This window comes from Pyxicephalus adspersus, chromosome 7 (genome assembly GCF_032062135.1).
Source record: "Pyxicephalus adspersus chromosome 7, UCB_Pads_2.0, whole genome shotgun sequence".
In the NCBI taxonomy this organism is placed as follows: domain Eukaryota; kingdom Metazoa; phylum Chordata; class Amphibia; order Anura; family Pyxicephalidae; genus Pyxicephalus; species Pyxicephalus adspersus.
The window spans coordinates 57253609-57271362 of record NC_092864.1 but is presented as its reverse complement, the minus strand read 5'-3'; the positions used below and the strand labels follow the sequence as shown (position 1 = coordinate 57271362).

General features: G+C 39.2%; 1 protein-coding gene across 1 annotated transcript; it reads right to left on the bottom strand.

Moving 5' to 3' along the window:
• Positions 1-899: 899 nt before the first annotated feature.
• ACADL (acyl-CoA dehydrogenase long chain) lies at positions 900-12395 on the bottom strand (the record flags this gene model as incomplete). Its single annotated transcript, XM_072418558.1, is given in 10 exon segments — positions 900-986; positions 2115-2242; positions 3405-3518; positions 4275-4376; positions 4576-4740; positions 8398-8464; positions 8543-8707; positions 8784-8921; positions 9492-9659; positions 12237-12395. Coding segments are annotated over 10 exon segments (1226 nt in total), but the record flags the coding sequence as incomplete, so codon positions are not given.
• Positions 12396-17754: the final 5359 nt, after the last annotated feature.

Genomic DNA, 17754 nt, shown 5'->3' with positions numbered 1-17754 from the left:
AAAAGCAGATTACTCCGTAATCTGCTTTTAAATTTCCCGCCCGGCCACGCCCCCCGACGGAGAAGCGCCCCGCCATCACAGCGGGATCGTGAGATCGCCGCTGGAGCGCGGGGATAAGGTAAGAGGGACCCTCAAAGGTACCCCGAGTGTGACTTTTTTTCAATTTTTTCCACCCCGAGTCACACTCAGGAATACCGCTAGGGGGGTTAAAGGCATACGTCTGGGCATTTCTCCATCACCGGACTATCAAAACTAGTGTAGTATTACAGTGATACGTAAATTAAAAAAACAGTAAGCAGGCATGTTGTGTTCCCTGCATGCATCTTAATGTTCAATTTTTAGTTTTTGCTGTAGTAAATTTTAAAAGATTAAACCCCAGTGATGCATGCCAGTGTCTTTTAGTGCATGCATTTAACTGAGAAAGCACTACCCAAACCCCAGTTTGTATAAGGGCATGCCCTGGGGTTGCAGTAGTGCTTGCAGAGAGTGCCAGACAGGGTTAATGTGTGCACTGTAATGCATCTGTACACATGAGTGTAGATCAATAGTTCAACCCTAAACATGTACTTGGTGTAACTTGTGATATATCTTTTATTCATGATAAAAGGTTTTCATTGGCACCAGGGATATTCCCCTAACAAATGAGCAAGGTTGGCTTTTTACATTATACAGAATTTTATGTTTATATACAAGTATAGAGGATCCATGTAAAAGTGACCCTGGACCTTAAACACCATGGGGAAAAAGTAGAAGGAGAATACCCACAGCTGTGTGTACCACATGCAATATAGATTCATCTTCAATAGGGCTAGCAACGGTAAGGGCTAGCAGCAAATAGGGTCACATTGACAGTCATAAAAAAAAAACAAAAACACTAATTCTGCAAATATTTGACTTACTTTGCAATAGGGTATTCCCACATATAGCCCCAGCCTCCATGGAGCTGGACACCTTGTGTAGCTATGCTGTTTTGGAGGTCAGATGCCCTGTAAGAGAAGAGACCCCTACCATTAAATACACTATACATGTACAGCAAATAGATTACTAGATTTAAAAAAAAAGTTGACTGTGGCACAATAAAATATTGTAGTTTAAGGAAAATAGATAGCGCAGTGTTAATTAGGAATTACAGATGATATCCATCAGATTTTTTTTCCTTAATAGGAGAGTGGGTGGAAAGAGTTAGTCTTGTGTAAAATACAGATGTGATCATCAGACCTTTTCTGACACTGTTGGGATTGGGGGGTCAGTTTAGTAACTTTGATGGGGATTCTTTACCCCAGAAATGTTAGTCTTGGGATGGTTCCTACCATTTAGGTTACCACCAGAAGCATAAATGTATTTTCCAATAATCAGCATTGTAAATTAGCCATTTGCTTGGGATATTAGACAAATAAAAAGTTAAATATATTCAAGGCCCCATCAATCAGGTTTGTGAAAACCAGTGAAGTTTACATTACTCTGACTCAAAACATTTATATCAAGTATTGCTTGGTTGAGTGCTAGGCAACCCATAGCTGGCGGGCTTTGATGGAATCTGTATTTTTGTAACAGCTGAACAGAAACGGGTTGACTAAGAACACTTGATGGGACAACAGATAGGCAGTCTGTGCGCAACCTTTACATAGAAACTGAAAAGCTTTCAGTAGGCCATTGATAAGATGTCTACAAAAAGCGTCATAAAAATTAAGAATGCAGCCAGGAAACAGTATGTAGACCAATATGTCAGCTTACATAGTTTAGTGTTAAAACAGACGTGTACTTTATGTGCTCGTAAATAGGGACATTTTATGCCCACTTTTTCCTAGCCAGACAAAGCTTAGAAAAGATCAAGTGGAAACAAGTGCCAAGTTTGTGAAAGGAGAGCACCATGGAGACCAGGATCGTGGTCAACCAGTTTAACCCTTTGAGCTGGTTATATATAACTTAGCAATGTTAGAAAATAAATTCCACAAAACACGCTCATCTAAAGTTTGCAACACTATGCCAGTCTATATGCTATCCCTCTACATGACAAAGTACTGCAGTACAAAAACAGCAATGGTTATATATAAACGTAGTACAACACAAAATTCTTGTTACACAACAAGGGCCTCTCCCTTTCTCATGCATACCAGTATTTTGCCATGGAAGCAGTGGCAGAATCCAGGCGTTTTTCTGCGTGAAGCTGGAGACAGCTGTCCAGGAAGGTGCGACCCACACAGATCTGAGTCTTCATCTCTGCCAACTTGTGCTGCACAGTCTTAACATACAAGATATGGAAAGTATTCAGTAAACCAATTAATTTCCTTGCTGGTATAGACAAAACATTAGTTTTACTTCATGCTGCCAGGTTAATAATAATGCTGTATAACTAATTGACAGAATCTTAATTTTTGCTGCTTTCACACTATCAGTACTTGCTACACGATTTACTAAATGTATTTCATATGTGGATTAAAAGGACCACCCGTCAAATGACTTGAACAGGAAAATGAAGGCCAATAGCACAAAAAGGGCAACTGTGTTTTATATATTTCTGTCCTTAGAAAGACTACTGCAATTAGATGAATCTTTTCTCATGGGGCAAAAATGTTTTCATAGCTTTTAAGCCCTATAATGACAACATCAGATCCCTGTATATCCAAAGGCAGTGGCATTGCATGATGTTCCAAATATTCATGCTATTGAGGTTTTCTCAGTAGAGTAACAACTGGGGTGGGGGGATGTTGATGCATTTGGCTTTAAATACCCAGGTATACAAATTAACCGGTATTTATTTTAACCAAATGCAGACTAAATTACATATCTAAAGAAAAGAGAAGAGAAAAGATCAACAATTTGGAATGTACATAGCCATTTCCTCCGAGTGGCATTGAATTGTAATGACTGCATTGGGTTATCTCTGCATTGCAATACCTAAAACCAAAGTAAAGGACATGTTGCATACTCTTCTGAAAATACACACACAAGCAAAAACAGGCTGATATGACCCTATAGGTGAAGCATTGAAACATCATACCTGCTTTGGGGCCTGCAGGAGCTTTGTGCAAGTAGGAATAGCATATCCTTTCCAGCAATGCAATATCAGAGCTCCCGTCTGTCAATGCCCATTATTTTCAATATTTTACATGTAAATATATACACTAGTTCTTCACTGTGAATTAATATGCTAAATCCCTTCTTACTCTATTCCAGCACAGAATGATGTAGAGAAGATATCGGGGTTACCACCATCATTTTGATATGAATGCAGGATTGAAAGGGGGGGGGGGGGATTGGTTGAGAAAAATGTTTTAAAAAGGTGGTGAAGAAAAAATATATCTAATACTCCGCAGAATCAAAGGTTTTAACTTTGTAGATACTACACCAGTCCCTATGGATTAACAATGTTATTATTATTAACAGTGTAAACAAATAAATACCTGTAAGTGTGCCACAGTCTTTCCAAAAGCCTTTCTTTGCCTGACGTAATTTCGGGTTTCCTCAAACATGAACTCACAGCTAGCAATGGCCATATCTGCAATCAATAATCGCTCCTACAATTTAAAGAATTAAAAGCAAACTTCAATTTAAAGTGTAGTTCATACATGTGACATACAGTGTTCGTACATTGTAACCGTAATCAGTGATGGATACAATCAACTGTCATCTAAATGGAAAGGCTAAACATGTAGTATTGCATATATTTTAATAGCCTCAAGCAATTCATGGAATCCAACCCAACGGAAAATGTATTCTTCATATCATGCATGAGAACTCAAAGAAAATCAGTTTATTAATCACATATTGTTTTATTTACCACCAGTGTATATTAATAAGTCTTTTTTGGATGAACTTTATATCGGCAGTAATGTGTACTACTGATTTATTACTGGTAAGCCAGTGATGGGGGTTATTTTACATGTACAACATTGTTTGCAATATGTAACAATACTTACTACATGTATATGTAGCTGTGAGGTGTGGATGACAAAATTTACATCTTTAATCCTGTTTATTGATGGTTCAAAGAGATCCTCAAACTACAGCTAACAGGCAGGTCTGCTGCTTGCTATAAACCATTTTTTCTAATGAGTAGGCCCCACATATAAACCTAACAGCTTAACGTCTTTGTGAGCATCTATATTTCACTCCTATCACTGCCAAAGGCATCTTTATACTCCCACTGGCAACCAACACAGGGGCTTTTTAACTCACACTTACCATTTTTACTTCCACTAACAATGAGGTATTGGTTATTCAAATCAAAGCATTGACGCAAACAAAAACAAATATGTAATCCGTAGACACACCTGGGGAAGCTCTGCCATTAAGTAATAGAAGCCTTTATTTTCTTCTCCCAACAAGGCATCAGCTGGAAGCCTGACATCTTCAAAGAACAATTCTGCAGTGTCCTGAAAATAAATGTAAAAAAGAATTTTTAGCCTTACTCTAAGTAGTAAATATGTTCAAGTATATAAAACTAGGTCATATGGGGATGGAACATACACTCTAGGGCTGATCAGGTCAGTACTATAAAAACAACGGTCACCAACCGGTGGTCCGCGGCACTGGCCGATGCGCCCCCCTGACCTTTCAACTAAATTATTTTACCTGTGCCTTCAGGCCAATTTTTTCTAGTTTTCGTCCTTTAACAAAGCCTTTAGTGCCATTGTCTACGAGGAAAAGGCTGATGCCGTGAGCAGGAGTACGAGCCTCACGGTTTGTGACAGCAACAACAATAACCACATCGCTCATCCAACCATTTGTAATAAATACCTGTGCAAATAGACAAAAAAATAAACACATACGCAAAAAAATATTAACAAATTACGTAAAGAAACCTGTGGATGAATTTCTTGATAACTCCATTAGCTCACTTTGATACTACCTGTATAAAATGTGCTGTTAAAATGGTTAAATACATCATTTGTGGAGTGGTCTAATTTACAATTGATGTGAGTGGATCAAAAGCAGCAATAGCGCCACCTATTGTTCATGACAAGTACAAGCATGAATGGTTTAAAATTAGTTTGTTATAATGAAATTTCAGAAAATGCACCACGTACTTTATTATATTTGTCTAAAATTTAAACCATCATGACATTTAACAAACAAAATACAACTCATTGCCTAAATATTTCTTAAAATGAAGCAAAATATGGTCACAAAAAGTTTTATCCTACTAGCTACAAAAGCTGGCCATACAGTAAAAAAAGAACTGATCACAAATACCATACCTGTGTCTAAAGTAATGTCCAGCCTCTGGCAGCTAAACCTGTGCTGGTCTTATGACGTATTTCCTATAACACTTAATTTATCCATTATTATTCAGTGCTCTCATAGATGTTCCCTTGGAAAGCTAAACAGCATATGATATACTCTCATACTTTTATTGTTAGACCAATGTTTTAGTGGGCCCAGCTCACCTTTGTCAATGCCCTGCCAACTGAAACTTTAATCAAACATTAAAAGTATGAGTATACCATATATACTTATGATATAGCATAAGAGTACAGAAGCACATTGGTGCCTTAGGAAAATAAATCTAATAAATTCATGCAAACTTATCAGTGTTCTCCCCAGCCCCTTTTAGCTGGGCGCACCACCCAGCACATTTCAGTAGCCACCCGGCTGTTTTTGGGTGGTTTATAAGAGTTAGGTCACAATACAGGGCCTGCCACTCGCCAACAATTTCTTACCACCCAACTTAAAAAAATTTCTGCGTTGAACATTGCTTATGAGGGCAGAACAACAATGATGCATAGCAGCAGTATATAAAGTTTATATATAGCCAAAACATTCTTTAATAGTTAGGCGATGGAATATATATATTAGTGAGAACTGTAAAATGTTGGATTCCTTTCACTTGGTGCCACCAATATGTAAAACAAAGGGAAAAAATTCTACTTTACTGTCCAAAACAAAAATTTGTTTGGTGATACATGTTAATTCAACATTTAATATTAACATAAATATGCACTATTACAGACTTTCCTGACACTTGTGATCATTTTAATTACTGTTGTATTTATTATCTATATGTAGTGTCTTGGCACTATGCCAGCGTTTCTAAACCTTTTAGGGGAACCCCTTGAAATACCTTTCAGGTCTTATGGAACTTCTGCTAAAAATATTATATCCACATCTTGCAGTATATTAGAATGGTGGTCAGTAGGAAGAATGTTACCCTTACAGATAGTCAATGGTTTCTGTAAAATGACCTGAAAAGACATAAATAGTTCATTGCTCAAGGAACCCCTAGCAACCTCTGCAGGGACCCTGAATGAGAAACCCCGCACTATGATATACTATATTGAATATCTAATAGTGTCCTGTTCCCCTATGAACACTGGGAGGCGATAGAGGACAATGACAATGTATTTTATATATATACCTATTTGGTGTTTATTTTGTAGTGATGATATACTATTAGTCATGCATATTATGGCCTTTGTGCCGGATGATTATGTAGCTGTGTATTTATGCAAGTACTTTATCATTTCAGTTATGTCTGGGTTAAATGACTATTGCTTGCTCTGGTATGTACAGCACGCAGATCTACTTATACTTATCTTATGTTTGTGTGTTTTTCTAGGTCTGTAACTAAAAAAATGTTTGCTTTGATTAAATAAGGGCTGTTAATTGTTGGCCTTTGGATACAAATATAAATAAACGCTTGTGTATATACAGGACAACAGCCAGGCAATGTCTCCCACCCAATATGATCACGTTATGACATCTGGAATTAGTTTTAAGACTAATTCAGAGTATATGTGCACAATGTATAAGAAAGAAATACTAGCATATTCTAAATTATGGTGAATATATTTGTAAATAAGACATCATTATATGTACTGAAGAACTGATTATCTGCATTATTGCACAGCTAATAAGAGAACAGATAAAATTATTGCTCTAAAGTGGTACAAGAAAAAAAAAATCATTATGCAATTTGTCTAAAATAGATCTTCTTGGACAGCTGAAAGAGCGAAGACGTGTTGTAACCTACGTCAGTCAAATGCTATGAGATTACAGCAGTAAACCTTTGATCCTTTGCTGGCAGCTATGATTTGCCAGATATTGAGCTCCTTCAGACAACCCTTATTAAATGAAAATTGTAGTGAGGATAACCCTCTTATGAAAATACTTACTGCCTGGTTATCACAGAAAATCTCAGGCATCAACACACTAACCTAGAACAAGTATGTAGATTTAGGACTATAGTAAGGACCATTTTCTATTTCCTGATCTACATACCTGTTCTGGGTCAGAGATTTAATATATATTGAGACCGGGGGGAGTGGGGGTGGATTTCAGTAAAACAGCCAAGCAGGCAGCATTTTCAAATGGACTTTGACAATGTGATATGATATACAGGAGCAAAAAGGCTTTACGTTTTTACAGAAAAGGAGCCATCATTCTCCTCTCCTGAGGATGCCAGTTGCCACTAGTACCGTTTTGAATCACTGACCTCCAACAAGTATGAGGATCAGCAGTGTAGACTTTATTCCGTTTGCTGTATCACACTTGTGACTGTTCTGAAATCAGAGACAGCCAATGTCTGCCACCCAGTATGATCACGTTCTGACAAAGGAATGGATGATACTGATAATGCAGGTAAAAGGAAGACCAGAAGATGCAAACCAGTCCTTGTACAAATCACAGGACCTACAACTCCAGAACCTACTGTGATCACCACTTGATGCGGTTAGCAGTGAACTGCTGGAGATTTTAATATGCACACGGGTAGAATTTTCAACTTTTAAACTTAAGGAGATAACATGCAATGATAGCAATCAGTGCTCAAAAATCAGAATAGTTTAGTTTATTTGTACCCCCTATGACCAGCCTTACAGAAAAAAAAACAAAATAAAGTGCTTAGGCACATAATAAAAGAATAAAATAACCATGTTTTCAGTGAATGCACAGTCTCTAGAGTGCTGTGTATTTAGACAAAACAGATAAGAATGATAAAAAAGAAGTTCCAAAATAAACAAAGCCATCTAATCCATCCATTATTACTCTTATCCTTTCCAATTTCTTTTATTTTCCTTCATGTTCAGTTCTATTAGTAAAATTAAATTAAATATATTTGCCATAAATATTGTAAGTAAGGAATTATCTGTATTTAGTCAATGCTATTTATTTATCTGTGGTTTTCTCATTTTACTTACAGGTATTCGCAGAATAAATACCAGCTGACTGGTGAATCCACATCATATCTTTGGTGCCATAGGTCACCCCCAGAGCCTGCAAAATTCCTGCAATTCCTAAACAAACACTGACTTTTTTTGAAAGATGGAATTATACATGCTTTGTTGTGGCACAGCGTGTGATAGGCAGTGAACACACAATGCATTATTATACCTTGCAACATATAAAATACACACAGAAGGCCTGTTTTCTACTGCCATTCAGAAAATATATTCTCACCTTGCTGCCATTCAGAATCCAATCACTTCCATCTTTCTTAGCATTAGTCCGCACACCCTGCAGATCACTAAAATTAAATAAAAAAATATATTATTGATGAAAAGTGGAGAGACTTTGTGTAGAATTCCAAATAACCAAGGCATACCTTCCAGCTCCTGGCTCTGTCATTGCAATGGCACCTATACATTTACCAGCCGCCATCTGTGGAATATATTTCTGGATCTGGCTCTTGCTGCCGTATCTTGAGATATAAGGCATGACAATATCGGAGTGAAGGCTGAAGCCAGGTCCTGTACAATTCACATACATCCTGAAAAAGACGACACAGATTTACGATGACAAAATATAAACAAAACATGTTAACGATAGAAAAGTCAACGACTTACTGTTCTTCCCACACAATGGCAGATGACAGGATATCACCACCAATGCCACCATGCTCTTCTGGGATAGCAGCACCAAGAAGACCCTGCTGGCCAGCCTTCTCCCACAACTCCCGGCTTACCTGTCCAGCCTTTTCCCACCTAAGCGGAAGGGGAAAAGAAAACATCACTTTAAAGTACAATTTGGGATTTATTACAAACCATTAAAATATTGGGTAGGATAATCATTTAATGACAGAATGTGTAATACTGCATCCAAAGTCTGCAACTAATGAATGAGATTAATTATATTACAGCAAGTGATACACAGGCCACAAGTAAAAGACCTCCCATATGTGGGCATGCTTATACCTACCCCTACCAACCATATGTCCTATTCATTGTAAAAAAAAAAAAAAAATTATTAGTAACTGTTGTGGCTAGAATTCTTTAATAATTTATTATATATTCTTTAGGCATTCCCTAAAACTGCCAAGTACTATCCAGCAAATGTAACACATTCCATTAATGTCTTAAATGTATATAAAACATGAACATTCAAAAAAAAAAATAAAAAAAAGTTATGGCAAAAAATATATGGCAACTCAAAATTATAAGAACATAGGCAATCTGCTGTAACTTTTATCATTTTGATTACTAAGTGTGGAATACCCAGGCATGTCCCCCTCTTTAAATGTATACTTTGGGGAATTAGGCACAGACATAACTTACTCGGCATGGTAGGGTGCCACCTCTTGTTGAAAAAAACGTCTAACACTCTCTCTGAAAATGTCATGATCGGCACTAAAGACACCTCTTGTGCCAATGTCCATTAGCGTTTTGGCCTGAGATGACTCTGGTCGCAGCTTCTCCTCATTGTGGCTCTGACTGTGTTGGCATCTATAAAATAAACAAAACAATGTTAAACATAATTCGTTCCTAGTAAGTGGATCCCAAAATGATTTACCGTATTTAAAATATAATCATGCATTCAATAACTAGTAAAAAAAAAAAAAAAGTGCTAGGAGGGAAAATAAGTGCACGTTGGTGTGTTAATAATGCATTGGCACAGTGGTTGTAAGGGTGGGAGCCCTTATGTGTTGATGCAGTGCTGACAGCATGGAGTGCAAAATGTAGACATGAAAAAGTGTATGGTGCAGAGTGGAGGAGCCGGTGGTCAGACTATGATGAGAACAGGGTGGTGTTGAGGGGTGTGTGGGGGGCAGGTTTGGTTGTCAAAATGGGGTGGGTTAAGCAAGTGCTGTGATGAGTAATGGGCAGGATCAGGTGGGTCATGCAGGTATGGTGGTATGTACAGAACATTATGTACCCAGTAATTCCGAAGCAGAAAACTTAAAGTACCTGATCTTGTTCTCCCCACTCTGCCATCTGACAGCTAAAGCTCTACATCTATTTTAGAAGTCCCAACTATGCCAGGATGGTGACTGGTGTGCCAGCAGGGTGTAGGGGTGCTTTGCATCAGGGTTGGAATGTCTGGAAGGCATTTGCTAGCCATCCCTGCCTGTACCCTGTAGCCTTCCCTTTAGCCATTGTACTGGCCACTGAATACTAACTCCAGCACAGAAACTACATTACAGTGATCACTGCAAAGACAAAATTGCAAGGAGCGAGATGGAAGTGGCAAAGAGGACTTCACGTGGCTATTTTACATAACAAAAATCAATTTCCTTGCAGCTTTAGTTCTGCTTTACTATAAAGTCCTTCTGACTGGTGACAGTTATCTAATCAGATGAAGGTATGGGAATACTAATAGGAATGCAGTCCTTCAGCTCGCTGTATTCATGACCTTGACATGCTCATTATGAGAAATCTGGGGGTTGGGTGTGACAGGACAAATGCTGAACAGGTGGAATGCTAAAATATATTCAGTAATTATGGAAGAAAACCTTTCCCAAGTGAAGTGTTATAATCTCACAATACCAGAAGTTCAGCCTTTGTAAAGTTTCTGACCGCCATAATTGGTGACTAAATAGGTCATGTCACGGATTCTTTCACTGGCAACAGTTCATCAATGACATTACCTTATGCTGGGTTGCTCTGGGTGTCAGGGCTAGCTGTGGTTAAGGAGGTGGCACCTACTAGCCACTCTTTATATTGTTCTGCAGTGTACATTCCTTGCATGCCTTTTGCGGAGATGAATGAACTCCAATGTCTATGTGCGGCTGTCAGGTCACTCCCCAGCCGGTCATTCAAGGTGAAAGAAGATGAGAAAGATGTCGGTGTCGGCATATACGATTGCAGACATTACATTCGGTTCTTGTAATCAAATGACTCACATCACATGTAGGTATTACCATCCCTCCCAGCAGTCATGATCTGTCTGCATTGCATAGAAGCACAGAGACCTAGTGACAAACAATGCTATGTAATGAGAACAGATTAAGCTTCAGGGGTCACCAATGGAAGATGCCCCCTCTAACTGTTCTGATAATTATTGTATAATCCTGGATTCTCATAACTTTCTATCAAGGTGGAAATGGACACCTAAGAGGTAACCTTGTGGCTTTGAAGGGTGTACGTTTTAAATAGCCGCAACCAATAAACAGATGGGTATAATGGTGGTGAATGCCAGGGCCTTCTCAAGGTCACTATATAAGGAAGTTGGGTCAGGTCGGCTTATCCCGGGGGCAGTGCGCCAGCAGAACATCACATGACCGCTCCGATCAGCGCAGGGACATTGAGAACAAACAAACTTAAAGGAAAACGCCACATTCATATGAATATTTGTCTGTGCTCTGTTCCTGTTGGGATACAATATTACAAAGCCTGGTTACAGCATATTGTATGCAGAACGTGTCCTGATGTTAGAATCATTATATATCATAATAAATAAGGAGCGGACATACACAGCCAGCTCAGGTACAATACTCTGCTAGTCTGTGTGTGCATGGAGCCCTGTCTGTATTTAGTACATTCACCGTCTCTACCTGTACCGGGGACAGGAAGTAACAGGAAGTGCCAGGTAATGGTGAATATACAGGGGGACACATCACACTGCACCATCAGGGACTGACATACAGCTCTATTATCAGTGAGAATATATCACATTCTGCAACATTATATTGTCTCTGCATACAGAGCACCCACAGACTTGCTATGCCAGGGACTGCCAGGTGGGGGGGCATTGCTGGGTACTACATATGGAAGAGCAGGGGCATTGCTGGGTATTCCCCATGTCAGGTCGGGGTATTCCCCATGTCAGGTCGGGGTATTGCCGGGTCCCCGGCGGGTCTGTCAGGGCGGGTGTGGCCTGATCACACAGAAGTAGGACAAAGGTCAGGCCGGCTCCGTGTGATCGGATTACATGTCGGAGATTATTTCGGGGATTATCTGGCGGAGGATTTCATCCAATAAAGGCGATCAGGTGATCAATCAGTGAGCGGGACATGTCAGACATGACGATCACATCGTACCGATCAATACATCACACAGCCCACAGATATTATCACGGCTTACCGCACAGCACATGCCGGGGCCCTGGACACAAACTTGGCGGAGCTGTTTAGCTGCTGCAGCGATCTCCCGAGGAGTCTGAGCCCGGCTGCCATTGCAGAGTATCAGAGGTGAGGTGTACACAACCTAATGACAGCAAGCACAGCCAGGAAACATAGGGGGAGGGGCCTAAAGTCTGTTCACACAGCAAAGGCACGCAATACAGCGCCCTCCTGTGGAAAAATTAGGGAAATGTATATATTTTAGCGCCCTCTTGTGGCAAAGTCTGATAACGTAGACATTATGGTGTCTAGCTTCTTGTGGCTAACATAATAAAAGTAATAATATAATAAAGTAACATAACATAACATAATAACATAACTAACACAAGTAATTTTAGACATGTCAGCGCCATCTTGTGGCGAAATATGATAACGCAGAAATTACAGCGCCCTCCTGTGGCTATATAAGGTAAATGTTGATATTACAGTACCCTTTTGTGGTGATTTCTGATAAATAGACATTACAGTGCCCTGTTGTGGCTACATAAGGTAAATGTAGGCATTACAATGTCGTTTTGAGGCTAAATAAGGTAATTGTAGACATTTTAGCGCCATCTTGTGGCAAAATCTGATAACAGTCATTACAGCTCCCTTTTTTGGTAAAATAAGGTAAATGTAGACATTTCAGCGCCATCTTCAGTGGCTAAAAAGGTAAATGTAGATATTACTGCACCTCTTGGGGCAAAGTCTAATAAATAGACAATACAGTGCCCTCCTGTGGCCACATTAGATAAATGCAGGTATTACAGCTCTCCCTTTTGGCTACAGTGGATAAATGTAGGCATTACTGTGCCATCTTGTGGCTAAATAGGGTAAATCTAGACATTTCAGCACTAGTTTAAGGCGAAATCTGATAACGTAGTCATTACAGCGCCCTCTTGTGGCTATATAGGATACATTTTGATATTACAGCATATTACAGTAAAGCAGAACTTTTGTGGTGAATTCTGATAAATAGACATTACAGCGCCCTGTTGTGGCTACATAAGGTAAATATAGGCATTACAATGTCCTTTTGAGGCTAATTATGGTAATTGTAGACGTTTCAGCGCCATCATGTGGCGAAATCTGATAACGTATAGATTACAGCACCCTCTTGTGGCTAAATCTAATAACGTAGATATTACAGCGTCTCTTGTAGCTACATTAGTTAAATGTAGACATTACAGCGCCATCTTGTGATTAAATAGAGTAAATGTAGCTACTACAGCGCCCTCCAGTGGCCTCACTAGGTATATGTAGACATTACAGTGCCCTCTTGTGGCTAAGTATGATAACGTAGCTATTACAGCAATCTCTTGTGCTACATTAGTTAAAGTGGACCTCAACTCAAATTTTTACCTTACATAAAAGGGTAGACATCACTTAGATAAAGTAAAAAAATATATATTTTTTAACTGCAAATAAAAAAAAAAAAAGGTGAGGAATCTCCCCCTTCTGTCTTGATTGCTGCAGGAATCAATACTAAATGGGAGGGCAAAGCCTCCCGGGGGACATACATCACGCATCTCAGTAGGCTCTTGGCTGCTGCTTCTGTGCATGCCCGATCTCAGGCAATGCGCAAAAGACACATTTTCCTTCACTAAGGGGAAAGAGATGCCAAACTCACACATGTGCAGTGGGATCAGCACTCTTTTTCCCTTTTACAGTGGGCTGTGTCACCCGATCAGTGTGAGATCAGGTGATGTACCCAGAAAAAGAGCAAAGATGGCATTCTTCCACGAAGGATTCCATGACGGTGCAGGGCCTGATTGGAGAAGGCTCCAGCGTGATCAAGGGATTTGGGGAATTAAAGGTAAGTATGGGTTTTTTTATTTTTCAGTTTAGTTCTGCTTTAAATGTAGACATCCAACTTGTGTGTACATTAGGAAGTAGACATTACAGCATCATCCTGTGGGTATCCTAATACAGTACTACAATAATAATTGCTAACTACCTGAATTTTTTTTTTAAATCAATATGAAACATATTATAGTAGATACGAGGGCCATTGATGATACATGAAGGTGAACAGGCAGAGTAGGCTAAAATGAAAAAAATTCCAACTGCAACACCAGAAATTCACAGGTGTGGGGAGTTTCAGATTGGGGTCCGAGCCAAAGGTCATACATAGGAGACGACAGCAGGGTCGGTATCCAGGGGTGTTTGAAGTCAGGCAGAGATTGGTCCAAGCAACAGGGGATGAGAGGTCAGACAGATCAAAGTCAGTAATGTTAAAAACAAAGTGTTAGCACACCCTTAGTAGCTAGTAACCTAATGCTATCATGGCCAAGGTGGACTTGGAAGGTAACTTTATTTGGTTACTGCACATACAGGGAACAGGAGGACATAGCCTAGGGGTACAACCCTAGTGACCCTGGCTGTGTGTCTATTCCATCTGATGGGCAGCACAGCACTGCTTGAGGACCAACTGCAGGCGTATGCAAGAATACACATGCCATGCTGCCAGACCCAGGCTGTTTAGTTTACAGACTTTGGGGGAATCAGGTTGCTCTAACTGTCTCTCCACCGTACCTTTCTGGTCCACTTCTTACCTCCACAGTACCATTGTCTTGCTTTTGGGCACAAAATTGGTCAGAAAGTAATACAATGTATGGACAGGATAATACTGGCCATATACTCCCCAGGCTTTGAGTATTTTAAACCATTTTAAAAATCTATTTGGAAAAACTGTCATCTGTTATTGATATTGACATATTAGCCCTAATAAGAAATAACTTTATTAGATAGCATCTAATAGAAAAGTGTAGTACTTTCTTTTTAGCGTTCTTACGTGAACCAATTTTGTGGACCAGAAATCCTATTATATCTCATGATAAATTAATTTCATAATGTATACAGCAAAGTTAGTTAAATTAAAAAGAGTCCAGCATCCAAACTGCATAAACATGAAAAGTAATACCTTTCCATAAAGCTTTGTTGTCACACCTCTTCCACACTAAACGCAGGTGTCTCTCTCCTGCGCATGCGGGCTGTTCTGATCCGGGGCGCACCAGCTCTTCCAAGTTTTATCAATTTTTACCATCCCAACAGCCACTCAGGAAATAGCCTCTTAATCATCCTTGGCTATTTAGCTAGCTCAGACACAGCACTCAGCCTTTGTGAAATGTGTCTCCACTAGTGCCGAGGCCCCTAGCTCTGCTGAGCATTTCCTCTAGATCTGTTGATTAATTCAGTACTTTCCCTGTCCAGCTCCTCTGTTAACCCCTTGTTTCCCAGTCTGTTGTTACCCTGCCTGTTCCCTTGTGCTGCTCCAGTGTTCCTCTGTGTCTGTGGTAGTCCCCGTGTCTCCTGTGCCTCCTGTTGCTGTCTCCAGTGTCTGAGGTGGCTTTGCAATTCCAAACAGCCAATGGTGGGTGCATTGTAAAAATACAAAAGACTTTGTATTTTTACAATGCACCCACCATTGGCTGTTTGGAATTGCATACAGAACAGGACACTTTTAGTTGTAGTTAGTAACTCTTTTATTTTCCTGTCACCATACTGAGTATCTCCCTTAATCTCTAAAGTACTTCAGGCGGTAAAATAACCGAGAAACATGAATGTGGATGTCATAAGGTTCTCCGCCAGCATTTCCTGAATTCCCCCTGTTCAGCTGAAAATAGCAGACAGGAACGTTCAGCCCCTATTTGGTTAACAATACCACCTAAAAACCTAAACAGCAACATGTTAGAATTTTTCCCCAAGTTGTATTTTTAGTAAGCCACTATTCATCCTGTAGGGAAATAACAAATGTAATTTGATATTTTCTCATCACATACCTAGGAACCTATGTACTTACTTTTTGGCAACTTTTTTGGAAGTCATTTTTCTTGTTGCCATTGCTTTTAATGTCAGCTGCTGGTCAGTGTTAATATGTGACACGAACACCACCTTAAGGTTACAGAATACTAAAAGAATATTGATATTTACGTTAATCCACATTTTAGATTTAATTTATGGGTGCACAATTTCTGCTACGTTTTCCTTAGATAGCTGTATTGCTTCTTCCAAATGCTCTTCTTTTGGATGGGAATGTTTGGAACAGGCACACACTTTATTCTTCTGATTAGAGAAAGAGGTGGCCTGCTGTTGTTACCAATGATATTTTCCAATATACCTAAGCTCTATAAAGAGAGAGCAAAACCCACCTTATTTTCCTTCTCTCCAGATTTCATTCACTACAGATGCCTGTCCAGTGCAGAACGTGTTTGAACATATGGTTTTACAGGCATATTGGCCAAATCAACCATGGATAAGTAGATAAAACAATTGAACTGAATTAGAGTTCTGGATACTGATTCTCATCAATAGTCAACTCCTTCAGGGCTTTATTTCTAGTAGCACGCTCCAGATGGGCCATGAGTGCCGCACTGTATGTAAAAGGGGTATGAAAAGAAAGAATCAGATTACGATAACTGAGCACAATGATAAATGAAACCTTTTTTATTAAAAATAAAAAAAGTCTATTCTAGAAGAAAATGTAATTCATCCTAACCAGTATTTTCTTTGTCGTGTCTAAGATCATGAGTAAAAAAAAGGGCATTGAAACAATTGTCTATTACATCTCATTTCAAACTCTTTATATATGTAATTGCAAAGTAATTGCTGTTGTATTTTGAAAGATGAGAATGAGACAGAAAATAGTTTAAACAGATGAGGTTTTATACAGTCAGTAGCCACAAGAGGGAGCATCATGACTTTATGTAGCAATGTTTTATCTATCTATCTATCTATCTATCTATCTATCTATCTATCTATCTATCTATCTATCTATCTAATCAGACTTGTCTCAAAAGGAGTTTCTTTTCTATTTACCTTTCTGGCATACATTGTGTTAAAACTTTGCTCTCTTGCAGAGCTTTAGGAACTACTGCTACCTGGTATTTCCAGGTTTGTTAGATAGTTTGTTCCACACTGGGCACCATGGCTTATCCCACTGATCCCTGCACCAGTCCTGTGGTGATAGTGCTGGAATGTCAGAAGGGTAATTACATAACAGAACATATTCTTTTACAGGTTTATTTTTGATAAATAGGGTATCTTTGGAAGGTATTGAAGGACTCTTTCACATCAATTATGAAAAAACGCACAGTTGGCAACAGCTGGGTGCACAGCAAATAGTGGCAAACTGCACCACATGAAACCATCTTTCCATTGGGCTGTGATGGGAAACTTGAAAACAGCAACTGCACAGTCAAAAGTGACTTGTTGCTTTTGGTAGCCATGTCACAATTAGTCACAGCCACATGCCAAAAAATTGTTCCTAACTGCTTCCATTTACTTGAATTGGAAAGGTTGGAACTGCAGTTGAGCCAATGGCAGAATGCTGTGCTTCACTGCAGGTCTGAAATGGTCCTAAAGTTGTTTCTGGTGCACACACAAAAAAAAAAAATAGAAGTCTTGAGTATTAATTTATCTTAAACAAGCAAAGAAAAAAAATGGCTTTATATTAAATTAAAGTTATATTTTTGGATGTGTTATGTTTTTGGACCTAGACA